The following is an 18,184-nucleotide window of genomic DNA, read 5'->3' on the forward strand; positions in this document are numbered from 1 at the left end:
ATTCCAGCTAAGTGACAGCAGCTGCAAGGATATGAAGCTATTAATGTGTGTCTCAGTCAACAAGATGAGTTCAAATGAAAATAATTCTTTAACCCATTTTACCTCAACCTTTCCAGAATATGGAATTCTGGCTGCTTTCCCTATCTACCATCCATCTATAATCCATCCATCCATCCAATCTTACTGCTTTCATCTGGCCATTCTTCAATGAATCCCAATTATCTTGAGCTAGCCACCCCCAGTCTTGGATGACTGTACGGATGTGGTGGGAGCAGGTACGATAGCATTTAAGGGGCAGCTGGGCGGCACAGTACCGAGCACCCAGAAGAAACCCATGCAGACATGGGGAGAATGTGCAAACTCCACATCAACAGTGAACTAAGCTGAGAATCAAACCCAGGCCCTTGGCACTGTGAGGCAGCAGTGCTAACTACTGTGTCATCCTTCGTCACTGCTCTCATGAAGGGTCATCCAGACTCGAAACATTGGCTCTAGTCTCTCTCCATAGATGTCAGACCTACTGAGATTTTCCAACATTTTCTGTTTTTGTTTCAGATTCCAGTATCTGCAGTATTTTGCTTTTATCTTAATTGCCCCTTGGTGTGTAGTTAGATTATGGAGATAGTGTCACAAATATTCCCACCCTAATAAATAAACTTTACAAACTGAATTTAAGTTTCACCAGTTACCATATAGGATTTGAACCTATGACTGCCAGATCATTGGCATGGGTTACTGATCCAGGGACAACACCAATACGTCACCAGCTCCTTGAGATGGACCTTTCATGTTGCTTATGATGGCAAGAGAAGCACAACTAGTGGAGGTGGAGTCGGCCTTCTTTTCTGGCCACTGGACAGCTCTTTGCCTCATTTCCCAACACGTTTTTCCCGTGTACTAAGGATGGAGAGACTAATGATTGTGCTTTGGGTAGACTTTCTTAGCACACACCAGAGATAGTACTGTCTCTTGCAAAATCACTTCAAGAGGGTTCAACTGGAAGAACAACTAACTTCCCTCAAGAATTCATCATGGCTATTCCAGGATGCAACCCTGCAAGTGTGGGCTCACTCATGTTATACACACGTTGGATCATTTACCTTTCAGTGAGTTAATTATAAAACTGGATTCATCTGGAAGATTCTGAATCATCTGCAAGAAAGATATAAAGATTAGAAAATCACCTTCCTTCTGCACTCAGTTTAAACCTAAATGTCTAATGGTATGTATCCAGCAACTTTAAATGTCCACACAGTCTGGCCCCCATGTGAGCCAGTATTCAGTAACTCACCTGGTCCCCAACCAGGATATGGATCCCAGTTGCTCCCTGTCTGTAGATCTGAAGGATCTGGTTTGGTGAGATACTGAACAGAGCTGCCAACTTGTTGGTTAATTCAGCTTTGGTTAAATCTTCCAGGTAGATTTCCTTGTAAACTATAGAGGAAAGTAGAGAGATGAGACTTATTTCAATTCATGTGAAAGCCATCAAACGCACAAGCAATGAAATGTAACCATCTTGACTTGAGACAAATCTGTACCAGACAAATGTATAAATTCAGAATAGGAGTAAGCTACTCAAACTCTTGAGCCAGGTCCACCATTCAGTTACGTTCTGGCTGATCTAATTGTAACCCCCAACTCCACATCCCTTTCACCCCCTTTGCTTATCAAGAATCTATTCACCTCTGCCTTTTGAGGAAAAGAGTTCCAAAAACTTGCAACCCTCAGTGAAAAAAATTCCCCTCATCTCCATATCCATATCCCTACACACCCCTTACTTCTAAAAAGTAACCTCTAGTTTTATGAGTCTCCCACAAGAGGAATCGTCCTCCCCAAATCAACCCTGTCGAGAATCCTTAGGGTCAATCAAGTCACCTCTTCTAAACACCAGCAAATACAAACCTAGTCTGCCCAACCTTTCCTCATGTGACTATACACCCACTCCAGTATTAATCTGGTAAACCTTCTCTGAACTGCTTCCAATGCATTTACATCCTTCCTTAAGTAAGGTGACCAATACTGTACACCATACTCCACAGGGCTTGGTATAACTGAAGCATCACCTCAGCTGACACCCAGTTTCCTCTGTATCTATGCCCTCCAATCTCTTACCATTTAGATAGTAAGCTTTTTTATTCATCCTGCAAAAATGGACAATTTCCCATTTTCCCACATTGCTTCATTCACTGTTCAGGAGCAAAGGATAAAGGGACTGCGAGGATCGGAGCCCTCAGGGAGTGGGGAACACCAGACCCGTGAGGGACACTGGGGAGGAGGAGGATAAAGGGAGTGCGAGGCTCAGGAATATTGGGGGTCGAGGAGGGAGAGTCAGGATCAGGGACTCACGAGGGACACTGCGGGTCGAGGAGGGAGCGCCACATTCAGGGACCCGTGAGGGATACTGGGGATGGAGGATAAAGGGAGTGCCAGCCTCAGAAACCCATGAGACTCACTGGACGTGGGAGCACGAGGTTCAGGGACCCCCAGGGACACTGAGGTTCGAGAAGGGAGCGTCAGGTTCAGGGACCCATAAGGGACACTGGGGGATGGAGGATGGAGCATGAGGCTCAGGGACCGACGAGGGACACTGGGGGATGGAGGAGGGAGCATGAGGCTCAGGGACTGACGAGGGACACTGGGGGTGGAGGAGGGAGCATGAGGCTCAGGGACTGACGAGGGACACTGGGGGATGGAGGAGGGAGCATGAGGCTCAGGGACTGATGAGGGACACTGGGGGTGGAGGAGGGAGCATGAGGCTCAGGGACTGACGAGGGACACTGGGGGATGGAGGAGGGAGCATGAGGCTCAGGGACCGACGAGGGACACTGGGGGGCGGAGGAGGGAGCATGAGGCTCAGGGACCGACGAGGGACACTGGGGGGCGGAGGAGGGAGCATGAGGCTCAGGGACCGACGAGGGACACTGGGGGGTGGAGGAGGGAGCATGAGGCTCAGGGACTGACGAGGGACACTGGGGGTGGAGGAGGGAGCATGAGGCTCAGGGACTGACGAGGGGCACTGGGGGTGGAGGAGGGAGCATGAGGCTCAGGGACCGACGAGGGACACTGGGGGGTGGAGGAGGGAGCATGAGGCTCAGGGACCGACGAGGGACACTGGGGGGCGGAGGAGGGAGCATGAGGCTCAGGGACTGATGAGGGACACTGGGGGTGGAGGAGGGAGCGTGAGGCTCAGGGACTGACGAGGGACACTGGGGGGTGGAGGAGGGAGCATGAGGCTCAGGGACTGACGAGGGACAGCTACCAAACAGCACGCTCACTAAGAGTGATGTCACAGGAAAGTGGTAAGTTGATTGGTTGGTAATTGATATTAGGGACTGTCTTTAAATAACTGAATCCAAAGAAGATACCATTTAGGGAATAAAGTTTGGAAGATAAATAAAGAAATAGTGGGAATAGGGCCTGGGTGGGATTGTTGTTGGCGCAGGTTTGATGGGCTGAATGGCCTCCTGCAGTGTCGAGATTCTATGATACTGTGCTTTAATGTTATCACCTTACCTTCCTGACAAGCTCTCATTAGTTCTTCCTTTAGACCCTACCGTGTGGTTACTATTTAGGGCCTTGTACACCACTCCTGCAAAGTAACTTCTTAACCTTCATTAAGTCTCACCTCAACCTAAACCTACTGATCTCCTGAACTTGGGTCATTCCTGTCTATTGTGCGAATACCGTTACAAATTAACAGAGGCGCTCACCCTCGGGAACCATCCGACTGGCCCTCAGACTATCTCACTGCCCCATCCAGAATCAATGCAGTGACAGATAGGTTCTTGATTAATAAGGGGATCAGGGGTTATGGGGAAAAGGGCAGGACAATGGGGATGAGAAAACCTTTCCAAATGAGAGTCCTCAATAGATCACAAGACCACAAGACATAGGAGCTGAATGAGGCCACTCGGCCAATCATGTCTGCTCCGCCGTGATTGATCAATCGAGGACTCTGGTTTGGAGAGGCTTGTGTCACTCACTATGCAGAATGGCATCTTGTAAAGTTCTTTATGACTGTGAGGGAGAGAACTCCTGTCATAATATTAAGGCAAAATAAAAACTAATAATTCACAGAGGGATTGTTTGAACTCCTTTTTGCAAAGCGGTGACAAGTTAGTGAAGCCGTAATCCCACATTCTGTCACTTGGGGGAGTTGGTGTCATTCCCTTTCACCAGCCTGAGGAAGGTTAACTTTAAAGCCTGGTTATTTTTCTGAGAATATCTTCACGTTGGCTGGTCTCACCTTTGGGAAATGGTGGACAGGGGGTTAAAAAGTGTCAATCCTGCTGTAGCTCAGCCATAAAAATGCCAGAGCATCGTTCCAAGCACCAAGAATCGGACAGGATCCTTACTCTGACTTGTGGGGGTGGGGTGGGGGTTTTACCCTCTCCCCAATGCGGCTTCTGCGTTGTTGGGGGGTGGGGAGGTGGGGGAATGGCCATAAAATTGAATGAACGGGAATCTCCCCCCCCCCAAACCCACACGCAATTTCATGTTTGCGTGGCCTGAGCCTTGGGTGGAAAAACCCTGCCATTCACCGACTGAGGCCCTTAAGTGGCTACTTTGCAGGCCTCATCCTGACCAGCCTCAATTTTTAGGCTGAGCTCTTCCAGCTTTCCCCATCTCTATTGGGAATGAGGGCCCCCCCACCCCCCCCACACTCCCCTGGTCCGCAGGTTCCAAGACGGTGAGGGCAGCATTCAGAAGGAAACCCCTGTTGATGGGTACGGGACCGAAAGGTCCCTCCACTGACCAATGGTAGGCAGTCTTCCACCGCCCCGAAACACGAGGCAGATTGGGCAGTAAATCCCCCCCCCCATTGTTACCAATTGGATAATTCTAGATTTTCAAGCAGCAATCTTTCCCAGCTCCAATATCTCTGAACATGTTTTCTATGAGTTAGAAAGAAAATAAATAAAGGACAACGTGCTTTCTTCTGGGATTGCTCACAGCCGTGCCCGGGAGAGGAATCTTCGTTCAATTCCTGGAGGTTTCAGGGCAATTCTGTAGGGTTAACAACCCTTGGAGAGGTGGATAAAGACCGAAGCAAGCAGGTCCGTGTTGACCCCACTCCCTCCTCACCCACCGGAGCAGCCAGACAGCCTGCTAGACGGGGTCTGTGCTCATTGGAGTTTAGAAGGACGAGGGGGAATCTTATAGAGACGTATAATATAATGAAGGGGATGGATAGGGTAGAGGTAGAGAGGTTCTTCCCACTTAGAAAGGACAGCAGGACTAGAGGGCACAGCCTCAAGATAAGGCGGGGGGGGCGCAGTTTAGATCAGAGTTGAGGAGGAACTTCTTCACTCAAAGGGTGGTGAATCTCTGGAATTCTCTGCCCATTGAAGTGGTGGAGGCTGCCTCGCTAAATATATTTAAGTCACGGGTAGATAGGTTTTTGACAGACAAGGGAATTAAGGGTTATGGGGAGAGAGTGGGAAAGTGGAACTCATCCACTTCAGATCAGCCATGATCTTATTGAATGGCGGGGCAGGCTCGAGGGGCTAGATGGCCTACTCCTGCTCCTATTTCTTATGTTCTTTAGTACTCCCTGACCTATTCATCGTCACAGTGCACCGAACCACGGTGTTTTGATAGTGATGAGGCTTACGCACCGCACATGGCAGCATTGGGAGAGTCTTGCCCATCCTCCTTCTCCTTTTCTGGCTGCGGTTCCTGGCACATATAAACCGTCAGGCGTGGCCGAATGGACCTGCGGACAAAAGCAGTAGCGTCACCAGGGTGTTTTCATCTTTGGCTTTGAAGGGTTGAAAAATCACTTGTATGCCAGAAATTGAAATCTGCTTCTGTCTCTCAATCTGAGCGAGGCAGCATGATGGCACTGTGGTTAGCACTGCTGCCTCACAATGCCAGGAACCTGGGTTCAATTCTGGCCTCGGGTCATTGTGTAAACTCCGCACATTCTCCCTGTGCCTGCGTGGGTTTTCTCCCACAGTCCAAAAGATGTGTGGCTTAGGTTGATTGAACCCGAATGTCAGGGAGGCTAGTAAATGTGTAGGGTTACAGGAGTAGGGCCAGGGTGGGACTGTGGCCAGTGCAGCCTTGATGGGCCAAATGGCCTCCTTCTGCATTTGTAGGGATATTAAAAAATTAAGTAAATCTCTAGTTAATGCTCAACTAATGAACAAGTAAGATAAAAGCCAAATACTGAAGAGACTAGAAATTGGGAATACAAACAAAATGCTGGAAAATCTCAGCAGGTCTGGCAGCATCAGTGGAGAGAGAAAGAATGTTGACGTTTCAGGTGGAATAATTCCTCACTGGAAAAAACAGAGGATTCTGACATGTTACTTCTTACAGAAACATCTTGAAACGTTGCCTCTGTTCTCTCACCAGCTGCTGAAGATTTTGTTTTAAAAAGTTGGTACCAGTGCTTGGCGATTTCTTGCGAGCTGTTCCCAGCACACCCTGTAATTCCACCTTTTTTTTTCCTGTTCTGCACTCTTAAAACTGAACTAAATCTTCTCAACTTTCTAATAGTGCTCTTTTGCTGATCGTTCTCTACGCCCGACCCGTAACTGCAGCACTATATTCTGCTTCCTCTCCTTTCCTTCTCCCCTATGTACGCTAGGAACATGATTTGTTTGTAAAGTGTACAAAAAACACCTCACTGTATCCCAACACGTGCGACAATAATATATCAAATCAGACTCTCTGTTTCTGAGGCCAACGTCAAAGAACTTGTATTGCCTCTAGGGGGCAACCTTTGCCTAAGTATAGGGTTGTATTCATCATGTACTTTATATTGGCCAAAACGGAAATTGTTCATTCAAAAGCTATTGAAGTATTCTAAATGGCAGTAATTGTATGTAAACAATTGGTGGCCAGGGAGTTTATTCTAGAGAATATACAGTCCCTCTGCCCAGGGACTGTTCCCTTCAGTACTGAAATGTCACAGACCCACCAATGAAGTTTACCTTAAATCCTGTGACGGGATATCCTGAAATAATAATATTACTAACACATGTTTGTAATATTCCCCCACCCATTTATTTTAACTCCCAGCTATTTTAAGTTTAAGTCAATGTCACTGTTAACATAGTGGAATATATCATCAATAGATTAGCATAGAAACACGGAAGATAGGAGCAGGATGAGGCCATTCAGCCCTTCGAGCCTGCTCCATCATTCATCACGATCATGGCTGATTGTCCAACTCAATAGCCCAATCCTGCTATCTCCCGATAACCTTTGATCCCATTTGCCCCAAGTGTTGTATCCAGCCACCTCTTGAACACATTCAATGTTTTGGCATCAACTACTTTCTGTGGTAATGAATTCCACAGGCTCACCACTCTTTGGGTGAAGAAATGTCCCTTCTTCTCTGTCCTAAGTGGTCTACCCCGAATCCTCAGACTGTGATCTCTGGTTCTGGACTCCCCACAATCCGGAACGTCCTCCCTGCACCTACCCTGTCTAATCCTGTTAGAATTTTATAAATCTGTACATGAGATTGTAGCAATGCGTTATGGGTCCAGTGAGAAATACCTGTCAGTTCCAGGTTACCAAGATTAAACACTTGGATCTCGCTGATCACAGGAGATAATGACTGTTCTCAGCTTCTCACAGACCTACACAGAAGTTACAGCACAGACACAGACCCTTCAGCCCATCTGGTCTATGCTGGTGTCCCTGCTCCACATTTTACTGCTCCCATCACTCTATCTCCCAATGCATTTATCTAGCCTCTCATTAAACAAATCAATGCTATTCATCTCAAGTACTCCATAAGGTAAATTTTTCCACGTCCTTGTCATTCTCTGGGATAAAGTAGTTCATAAAATAGAACTCCTACAGTGCAGAAGGAGATTGTTTGGCCCATTGAGTCAGCACCAACTCTTTGTCAAAGTATCTAACCCAGTTCCTCTCCCCTGCTCTAGCCCCATAACACCCACACATTTAGCATGGCTAATTCATCTAACCCACACATCTTTAGACACTACGGAGCAATTTAGAATGGATAATGCACCTAACCTGCATATCTTTGGATTGCCATGATGTGGAGATGTTGGCATTGGACTGGGGTGGGCACAGCAAGAAGTCTCAGAATGTCAGGTTAAAGTCCAACAGGTCTATTTGGAGCTCTTCTCCTTCATCAGGTGAGTGGACCCATGAAAAGAAACTGGAGCACCCAGAGTAAACCCATGCAGGCACAAGGAGAACCTGCAAACTCCATACAGGCCATCTGGTCACCCTATTATGGAAAGGATATTATTAAACAAGAAGGGGTGCAGAAAAGATTTACTAGGACGCTACCAGGACTTAATGGATTGAGCTATAAGGAGAGTCTGGATAGACTGGGGCTATTTTCCTCTGGAGTGTAGGAGGCTGAGGGGTGATCTTATAGAGGTCTATAAAATAATGAGGGGTGCAGATCAGCTAGATAGTCAATACCTTTTCTCAAAGGTAGGAAAGTCTAAAACTAGAGGGCATAGATTTAAGGTGAGAGGGGAGAGATACAAAAGTGTCCAGAGGAGCAATTTTTTCACACACAGGGTGGTGAGTGTCTGGAACAAGCTGGCAGGGGTAATAGTAGAGGCAGGTACAATTTTGTCTTTTAAAAAGCATTTAGATAGTTACGTGGGTACGATGGGTATAGAGGGATATGGGCCAAATGCGGACAATTGGGATTAGCTTAGGGGTTTTAAAAAGAAAAGGGCAGCATGGACAAGTTGGGCCAAAGGGCCTGTTTCCATGTTGTAAACATCTGTGACTAAGACAGTGACCCAAGACTGGAATTGAACCTGGATCCCTGACACTGCGAGGCAGCAGCGCTAACCACTGTGCCACCATTCTTCCTGAAGCTCCTCTTGGATTTATTGGTGACTATCAAATATTTATAGTTCCCATTTTCAGTCGCTCCCCCCCTCAACCCCACCCCCTACCCTCCCACACCCCCTACCCTCCCACACCCCCTGCAACAAGTGTAAACGTCTTTTCTGTGTCTACCCTTTCAGAATCTTGAAGACTTCAGCATTAGATGTTGTATTTGCACCTGTCAAAGTGGAGTTGAGGAGTCATTAATCTGTTGAGAGATTCTGGCTGATAGTGACAGCTTTACCTCAGCCGGAGAGCATTATAAAGCCTGATTCCATCTGCTGGGCCGCAGATTTGAATGATGTCATCACGTGAGAGTTTAAGCAGATCCGCACCTATGGATTTGAATTTGGAACAGTTAGCAAGCGTTAAAAATAAATTAAAATTCAACTGTGCCACACCAAGCTAGGGCTCATGGTATTAGGGGAGGCGATGGCTTTGTGGTTTTATGTCTAGACTATTAATCCAGAAACTCAGTTAACGTTCTGCGGACCCGGGTTCGAATCTCGTCCTGGCAGATGGTGGAATTTAAATTCCATAAAAAAATTTGGAATTACTGATGACTATGAAACCATTGTCGGAAAACCCCACCTGGTTCAGTAATGTCTTTTAGGGAAGGAAATCTGCTGTCCTTATCTGGTCTGGCCTACGTGCGACTCCAGAGCCACAGCAATGTGGTTGACTCTTGACGGCCCTCCAAAGGGCAACTAAGAATGGGCAATAAATGCCAGCCAGTGATGCCCACGTTCCACAAATGAACATAGACATTGAGAGATGAGTGGAAACCTGCTTGGCAACTTAACTCTGGAGATAACCAAGCAGCAGACTATCGCTCAGAAGGTTTCACATGGGTCAAACTCCATTTTGAATTCTGTGTCCTTTCCCCTCTGCATCCCACTGTTCTCCCAAGCAGCAAAGGAGCAGGAATAGGCCATTCAGCCCCTTGAGTCTACTCCTCCATTCAATTGGATCATGGCCGATCATCTACCCCAACACCACCATCCCCATATCCCTTGATGTCATTAGCAACCTGAAATCTATCAATCTTGAGCATGCTCAATGACTGAATCTCCACGGCCCTGTGGGGTAGAGAATTCCAAAGCTTCATTACCCTCTGAGTGAAGAAATTCTGCCTCATCACAATTCTAAATGACCGACCACTTATCCTGAGACTGTCCTAGACTCCCTATGATGTGGAGATGCCGGTGTTGGACTCTGGTAGGCACAGGAAGAAGTCTCACAACACCAGGTTAAAGCCCAACAGATTTATTTGGTAGCACAAGCTTCCGGATTCTCACTCCTCCTTCAGATGTGTGAGTTGTGTTCACAAACAGGGGCATTCCAACCATTATCTCGTAATTTGAGTTTATGTCTGTATATGCCCTGTTTGTGAACACAAGTCCTCACTCATCTGAAGAAGGAGCGACACTCCGAAAGCTTGTGCTGCCAAATAAACCTGTTGGACTTTAACCTGGTGTTGTGAGACTTCTTACTAGACTCTACATCCCGGGGGAAACTGCATCCACTTTGTCCAGCCCTATCAAAATATTTTAAGTTTCAGTGATCTACTGATTTTTATCTAGTCTCACTGGCCTTTGCCCCTCTGCCTCGTTCTCCCTTCCACCTCATTCCTTCCAACTGCTTCTCGTTTTCTCCAATCTGATATTCCAGCCTTCTCTATTCATAAAAGTGTCTGATAAATTACTGGACGTTGTCAAAGAATTTCATGCCCCCAGTGACTCAGCCCAACAGACCCCTCTCCCATCTCCAATATTCTTAGAACTGGTAAACAAGAACGTTCAAAGAGAATGAAATAAACTTCTTCCTTTTGCTCCATTTTTCCCCCTGCAGTGTCCGGGTGATTAACCTTTAAGTTGTGATTCTGGGACTGTGCTGGGATTGTTGCCAATCCTTTGGGGTGGCACAGTGGTTAGCACTGCTGCCTCACAGCGCCTAGCGCTGCTGCCTCACAGCGCCAGGGATCCGGGTTCAATTCCAGCCTCGGGTCACTGTCTGTGTGCAGTTGGCACGTTCTCCCTGTATCTACGTGGGTTTCCTCCCACAGTCTGAAAGATGTGTGGGTTAGTTTGATTGGCCATTATAAATTGGTCCTAGTGTCAGGGGATTAACAGGGTAAATATGCGGGGTTATAGAAATAGGACCTGGGTGCGATTGTGATCGGTGCAGACTCGATGGGCTGAATGGCCTACTTCTACACTGTAGGGTTTCTATGATTCTCTATTTCTTCCTGAGTTGTATTTTCCCTTCCTATTCACAATATCCCCTTTCTTCTCATTCTTCCTGTCAGAATATTATTAATACTGCATTGCAGGCGAGCTGAAGCCAGCTGAGATTTGCTGGATTTGCAGTGAGATGCTTCACAATAAGCGCGATATTACTACACACTCTTCCTTTTTTTTGAACAGTTCGGGTCAAAGGGCAGTGCTGGTATTTGGCAGGTGTGAGTACTTTTCAAAATTCTAGAACCCTTTCCTTCAAAATGATTTTGATTGACGAGTTTTGCCAAATTAGTGAAAGTGCACGATGCAAAGGTCAACCTAGCCACAATGTGGTCACGCCCGATCAATCCTTGCTGACATTCCCAACATGGAGGATTCTCAAATAAACTGGCCAGCGCCCCTCCACACTCCAAACAGCGGGCAGCACAGTGGTTAGCACTGCTGCCTCACAGCACCAGGAACCTGGGTTCGAATCCTGGCTTGGGTCACCGTCTGTGTGGAGTTTGCACGTTCTCCCCATGTACAAAGAGACACTGACTAGGTTAGGATTGTTTTCGCTGGAGTTCAGACAAATGAGGTGGGGGATCTCCCAGAGACTTATAAAATTCTAACAGGACTAGACAGGGTAGATGCAGGGAGGATGTTCCCAATGGCGGTAGTGTCCAGAACCAGGGGTCACAGTCTGAGGATTCGGGTTAGGCCATTTTGGACAGAGGCGAGGAGACGTTTCTTCACCCAAAGAGTGGTGAGCCTGTGGAATTCATTATCACAGGAAGTAGTTGATGCCAAAACATTGAATGTATTCAAGAGGCAGCTCGAGAGAGCACTTGGGGTGAATGGGATCAAAGGTTATGGGGAGAAAGCAGGCTTAGGCTATTGAGTTGGACGATTAGCCATGATCGTGATGAATGGTGGAGCAGGATCGAAGGGCCAAATAGCCTCTTGCTGCACTATCTTCTACATTTCTACGTGTCTGCGTGGGTTTCCTCTGGGTGCTCCGGTTTCCTCCCACAAGCCGAAAGGTGTGCTGGTTAGGTGCATTGGCCATTGCCAAATTCTCCCTCAGCGTACCCAGACAGGCACTGGAGTGTGGCAGCTGGGGAATTTTCGCAGTAACTTCACTGCAGTGTTAACGGAAGCCTACTTGTGACTGATAAATAAACTTTAACTTTAAACTCGTCCTTGCTTTGAAGAGCAAATGTGCCTCTGGCACTGGAACATTCTGCTTGTCTCGTTTAGAAGAACAAGTTTCTCTGTGATGATTGATGTATTACAGCACTCGCATTCTCATTTCCATTAATCAAGGGTCCTTCAGGATTCTGTACTCTCCCACTCTGCTTCCCCTTCATGTCAGTAATCTCCTTCCAACTCGTTGCCTGGGCCTGTGCATCCTTGCCAATAAATCTACCCGACATTCATTAAACACCTTAGATCTCACACCCATGGTTTACACTAACTCCAGAAATCTTCCACTGCACCAAACTGCACCTTGAGCTCCTCCATACTTTTTAGTTTTCAACTTTTCAGAGCTTTTCAGGACTATCCAAAGTTCCAATCTCCTACCGTCAACGCTCCCTTCACCTGTCCCTGAACTCAAATAGAATTCTCCATCTTCTCTATTTCTTATGGCTACTTTTAAGGTAATAATACAGAAAATAGGAGCAGGAATAGGCCATTCAGCCCTTCGAGCCTGCTCCACCCCCCATTCAAACATGATCATGGCTGATCCTCTATCATTTTTTATTCATTCGTGAGATATGGGCATTGTTGCCAACGCTAGCATTTGATGCCCGTCCGTAATTGCCCTCAAACTGAGTGGCTTGCTCAGCCATTTCAGAGGGCTGTTAAGAATCAGCCACATTGCTGCGGATCGGGAGGGAGTCACATGTAGGGTAAAACCGGGACATTAGTGAACCGGATGGGTTTTTACAACAATCAAAATGGTTTCATGGTTGTCATTCGTAGAAATGCAGAGTCCCTATAGGGCAGAAGGAGGCCATTCGGCCCATCGAGTCCGTACAGACCACAATCCCACCCATGCCCTAATACCATAACCCCACATACTCACCCTTGCTCATCCCGCTGACACTAGGGCCAATTTAGCATGGCCAATCAACCTAACCCAGGCATCTTTGGACCGTCGGAGGAAACCCACGCAGACACAAGGAGAATGTGCAAACTCTGCACAGACAGTGAGCTGAGGCAGGAATTGAATATGGATCCCTTGGCGCTGTGAGACAGCAGTGCTAACCACCGTGCCACCGTGCACCCACCGTTTTTAATTCTAGATTTTTACTGAATTAAAATTTCAACATCTGCTGTATTGTGTTGGGATTTAAACCTGGGTTGCCAGAGCATGACCCTGGCTCTCTGGGTTACTCTGGTGACAACACCTCTACACCATTGCCTACCTTTCAACAGCACACTCCCACTCTCTGCCCATACCCCTTGACAGCTTTGCAGTCAAGAAATCCATTTCCTTCTTAAATATATTCAGTGACTTGGCCTCCACAGCTTTCTGTGGTGGAGAATTCCACAGGTTCACCACCCTTCCAGTAAAGAGGTTACTCCTAATCTAAGTCCAAAATAACTTACTCCATATCCTGAGGCTGTGACCCCCCTTTTCTAGGCCTCCGGGCCAGAGAAAACAGCATCCCTGCATTCAGTCTGTCCAGCCCTGGCAAAATGTTATCTGTTTCAATAAGATCCATCCTCATTCTGCTCAACTCCAGTCAATATAGGTCCAGCCGACCCAACTTCTCCTCAATCCTGCCATCCCAGGAATCGGCCTGGTGAACTTGTGCCGTACTCGCTCTGTGACAAGTATATCCTTCCTTTGATAAGGAGACCAAAACAGCGAGCAGTTTTCCAGGTGTGGTCTCACCAAGGCCCTGTACAACTGCAGTATGGATATCAAAATAAGGGAAATTCTGCAGATGCTGTCTGAAACAAACAGAGAATGCTGGAAAAGCTCAGCAGGTCTGGCAGCAACTACAGGGAGGGAAAACATGATTCAAGCGGGGCAGCACGGTGGCACAGTGGTTGGCAGTGCTGCCTCACAGCGCCAGAGATGTAGGTTCAATTCCTATCTTGCGTCACTGACTGTGCAGAGCCTGCACCTCCTCTCTGTGTCTGCGTGGGTTTCCTCCGGATGGTCTGGTTTCCTCCCACAGTCCGAAAGACGTGTTGGTTAGTTGCATTGGCCAAGCTAAATCCTCCCTCAGTGTACCTGTACAGGCACCGGGGTGAGGCGACTCGGAGATTTTCATAGCAACAACATTGCAGTGTAAACCTACTTGTGACACTAATAAATGAATGTAAACTTAAGTCCATTTGGCATTCATCATCTTCTGCAGCTGCAAACATCCTTGGTCCTGTACTGAAATCCTCTTGCAATGAAGGCCAATGTACCATTTGCTTTCCTGACTGTTCATTTCCATTATCACAGCAAACTGTTACTTTCAAACTTATCTCTTTATACAATCAAGTCCCTGTGAGACTTCCCTATTTGGAGGAGCCCATTCTAACACCAGAGCAGAAAGAGATTGTTGACAAGTGAGCTAGCTGGATAGCCTGGACACGTGAACCCATCCCTGATGCTGGTACAGTCAGTAACATTCCCTACTCCAGCTGAGCATGTCTTTAACTGACTGATGTCTTACTACTTTCCTGTGCGGTCATTTCCATTAACTCCTGAGAGAGACAACTTCCTTTGACATCTGGCCTCCAACCTCTCCCCGTCACACCCTCCTTCTCTTCATTGTTAGATCCCAGCTCTTTGGCCAGAACTCCTTGAAAATTTCTCTTCTGTTTCTCTTCTTTCCCTTTCCTCCCCCTTGTTTGCAAATTGCCTCTTTGTCCCTTTGCATTTCCTCTCGCTATATTTCACCTTCCACTTCCCGTTATCGCCTCCTCTTTCATTCCTGTTGTCAGGCTCATGCTAACGCTGCATTGCAGGTGAATCAGAGTTTTCTGTGATTTGTTTTATTCGCAGCGAGACACTCTGGTGCACAGAAAGTGCGCGACAATCTGATGTGCTTTGCTGTCTCCAGCTATCTGCCGCGGGCTTTGTACACAAACAAACCCACGGTCTCCATTCGGGGAAGAGCTAAGATAGACCTCCTGTCAATTAAGCGTTAGCTGGAAGCAAGAAGAAAATCACCAGGAGCTCACTGAGATGTTAGTGAGACTCCAGCCCCGCTGCTTTATTATTAGCATATCTCGGCTAATTAAGCAAACTTTTTAATGCTGCCTGTACAAAAATTCAAAAGCAGATGGATGCAGAATCAGGGGCAGGGTGAGAGATGAGGAGCACATCTAGTTCCCAAAGCCTCATTAATTCTGAGTGATTAACGGGTGGCACCGTGGTTAGCACTGCTGCCTCACAGCGCTAGGGACCTGGGTTCAATTCTGGCCTCGAGTGAGTGGCTATTGGAGTTTGCACATTCTCCTTGTCTCTGCGTGGGTTTCCTTTGGGTGCTCCGGTTTCCTCCCACAATCCAAAGATGTGTGGGTTAGGTTAATTGGCCATGCTAAATTGTCCCTTAGTGTCAGGGGGAATTAGGAGGTTAAATATATGGAGTTAGTGGGATAGAACCCGAGTGGGACTATTGTTGATGCAGGCCCGATGGGCCAAATGACCACCTTCTGCAATGTAGATTCTATAATCCAGAAAGAGTGTTCCCAATGGTGGCGGAGTCCAGAACTAGGGGTCATAGTTTGAGGAAATGGGGTAAATCTTTAGGGTGAGGAGAAATGTCTTCACCCAGAGGGTGGTGACTGTATGGAATTCATTACCACAGAATGTAGTTGAGGCCAAAATGTTGCCTGATTGAAGTAAAAAATTAGATATATATCTCTTGGGATTAAAGGGATGAAGGGATATTGGGGGAAGGAGGGATCAGGATATTCAATCTGATGATCAGCCATGATCAAGATGAATGGTGGAGCAGGCTCGAAGGACCGAACAGCCTACTCCTGCTTCTAGTTTCTACGTTTCTAACCCCATTCTCCCGTCTTTTCCCCGTAATCTTTGACCCCCTTACCAATCAAGAATCTATCTATCGCTGTCTTAAATACACACAGTGACCTGATTCACCTCATCTGAATGAAGAAATTCCTCCTCATCTCGGTTCGAAAGGTTTATTCTGAGGCTATGCCCTCGCATCCTTGTCTCCTCTGCCCACCCTGGGTAGCTGTGTAATCTCCTGCAAGAGGCAAACTGGCAGAAACAACAATCCATCCCCGACCCCCCCCTCCATTCCTCTGGCCGGGTCAATGATTGGGGGGGCAGGGGTGGGGAGCATTTTGGAAAATTTCTCTCTAACCCCTTTCGGGTGATTAAAACCAGTCTCGAGATCCCAGATACCAGGTGTTATCTATAAATCTCCCTATCAGTAGCTGCAGAATGAAGGGATAAAACACACTTCTAATTTTAACGCTGTTCTTTTCCCAGTCTGTTGAGAAACACAAGTGAAGGTTCATGGTCCACGATGTGGGATACTCCCAGAGTTCATCATAGTGAAGGAGATAAATCTCAAGATAAGGAGCAAATGATGCTAAGCCTGGGCGCTTTTCTAATGCTGTCGGGAGACCTGGGGACTGGGACTTACACTTCTAGAAATCGCTGGACTGAAGAAAGAAAATCAGGGCTGTCTGTTCAAAACCCTAAGGTAAATATATCTGAAATAGGTATGCCTGTGATACACTTAGGGATCTCTTGTGGCTCAGGGGGTTGGGTGTCTACATCTAAGCCAAAAGCTCTGGGTCCAATTCCCACTTCAGAACTTGATGGTTATGAAAGATACACTCATATGCAAAACAGCTTGATTATCAGTCTATAAATCCTTCCAATATGCCTTAATGGCAGTAAGTGGCACGGTGGAACAGTGATTAGCAGAGCTGCCCCACAGTGCCAGGAACCCAGGTTCAATTCCGGTCTGGAATTTGCATGTTCTCCCCATTTCCTCAGGGTGCTCTGGCTTCCTCTCACAGTCCAAAGATGCGCAGGTTGGGTTGATTGCTCAAGTGCCCCTTAGTGTTAGGGTAAATGTGTGGGGTTACGGGGATAGGGCCTAGGTGGGATTGTTGTCAGTGCAGCCTCGATGGACCGAATGGCCGCCTTCTGCACTGTAGGGATTCTATGATATCGTAAGAGCAGGTGTGTTTCCATGGGGGCAGCACGGCAGCACACTGGTTAGAACTGCTGCCTCACAGCACCAGGGACCCAGATTCAATTCCTGGCTTGGGTCACTCTCTGCGTGGAGTCTGCATGTTCTCCCCGTGCCTCTGTGGGTTTCCGGCTTGTGCTCCGGTTTCCTCCCGCAGTCTGAAAGACATGCATTGGCTGTGCTAATTTCTCCCTCAGTATACCTGAACCGGCACTGGAGTGTGGCGACTAGGGGATTTTCGCAGTAACTTCACTGCAGTGTTAATGTAAACCTACTTGTGACTAATAAATGAACTCAACTAAACAATACTGCATTAGGCAAAGGCAAACCACTGCAGTTACTTTGCCAAAGATAATCAGGGAGCAATCCCATGCATGTCTATAGTTGCTCTCTTAAGCAGTGGTAACCAAAGGCAGAGGAAGAGGTGATATATATAGATCAATACTTGTTCATTGCAGCTAACAATTTCCTGCTAAACCCAGCCTCTTGTGGAAAACTGTGATGAGTGGAATGTATTTTCACAGACACCTAACAAAGGGCACGGTGGCACAATTGTTAGCACTGCTGCTTCACAGTGCTAGGGACCCTGGTTCAATTCCCAGCTTGGGTCACTATCTGTGTGGAGTTTGCACATTCTCCACATATCTGTATGGGCTTCCTCCGGGAGCTCCGGTTTCTTCCCAGAGTCCAAAGATGTGCAAGTTAGGTGGATTGGCCATACTGAATTGCCCCTTATCATTGCGAGATATGCATATGTGCGGGGTTATATGGGGATAGGATGGGGGAGAGGGCTGGATAAGGTACTCTGTCAGATCGGTTGAATGGCCTCTTCTGCACTGTAGGGATTCTATTCTATGAAGGCAAAAGAAGTGTTATGCAAGTTTGAAACAGCACAAATCATCGGTAATTGTAATTTCAACCTTCTGATTGAAT

General features: G+C 47.1%; 1 protein-coding gene across 1 annotated transcript in view; it reads right to left on the bottom strand.

Annotated features, from left to right (window-relative positions):
• The window catches only part of LOC145359340 (transcription factor CP2-like protein 1), a 52,775-nt gene that overhangs the window by 1,468 nt on the left and 33,123 nt on the right, over positions 1–18,184 (bottom strand). Inside the window, exons 11-14 of the mRNA XM_080213943.1 lie at positions 9,086–9,176; positions 5,619–5,716; positions 1,292–1,434; positions 1,101–1,152 (exon numbers count right to left, since the gene is read on the bottom strand). Coding sequence (XP_080070069.1) covers positions 1,101–1,152; positions 1,292–1,434; positions 5,619–5,716; positions 9,086–9,176 — 384 coding nt within the window. The remainder of the gene's footprint in view (positions 1–1,100; positions 1,153–1,291; positions 1,435–5,618; positions 5,717–9,085; positions 9,177–18,184) is intronic.

Source organism: Carcharhinus amblyrhynchos, chromosome 27, assembly GCF_965287045.1.
Source record: "Carcharhinus amblyrhynchos chromosome 27, sCarAmb.v2.hapA, whole genome shotgun sequence".
NCBI classification, from domain to species: domain Eukaryota; kingdom Metazoa; phylum Chordata; class Chondrichthyes; order Carcharhiniformes; family Carcharhinidae; genus Carcharhinus; species Carcharhinus amblyrhynchos.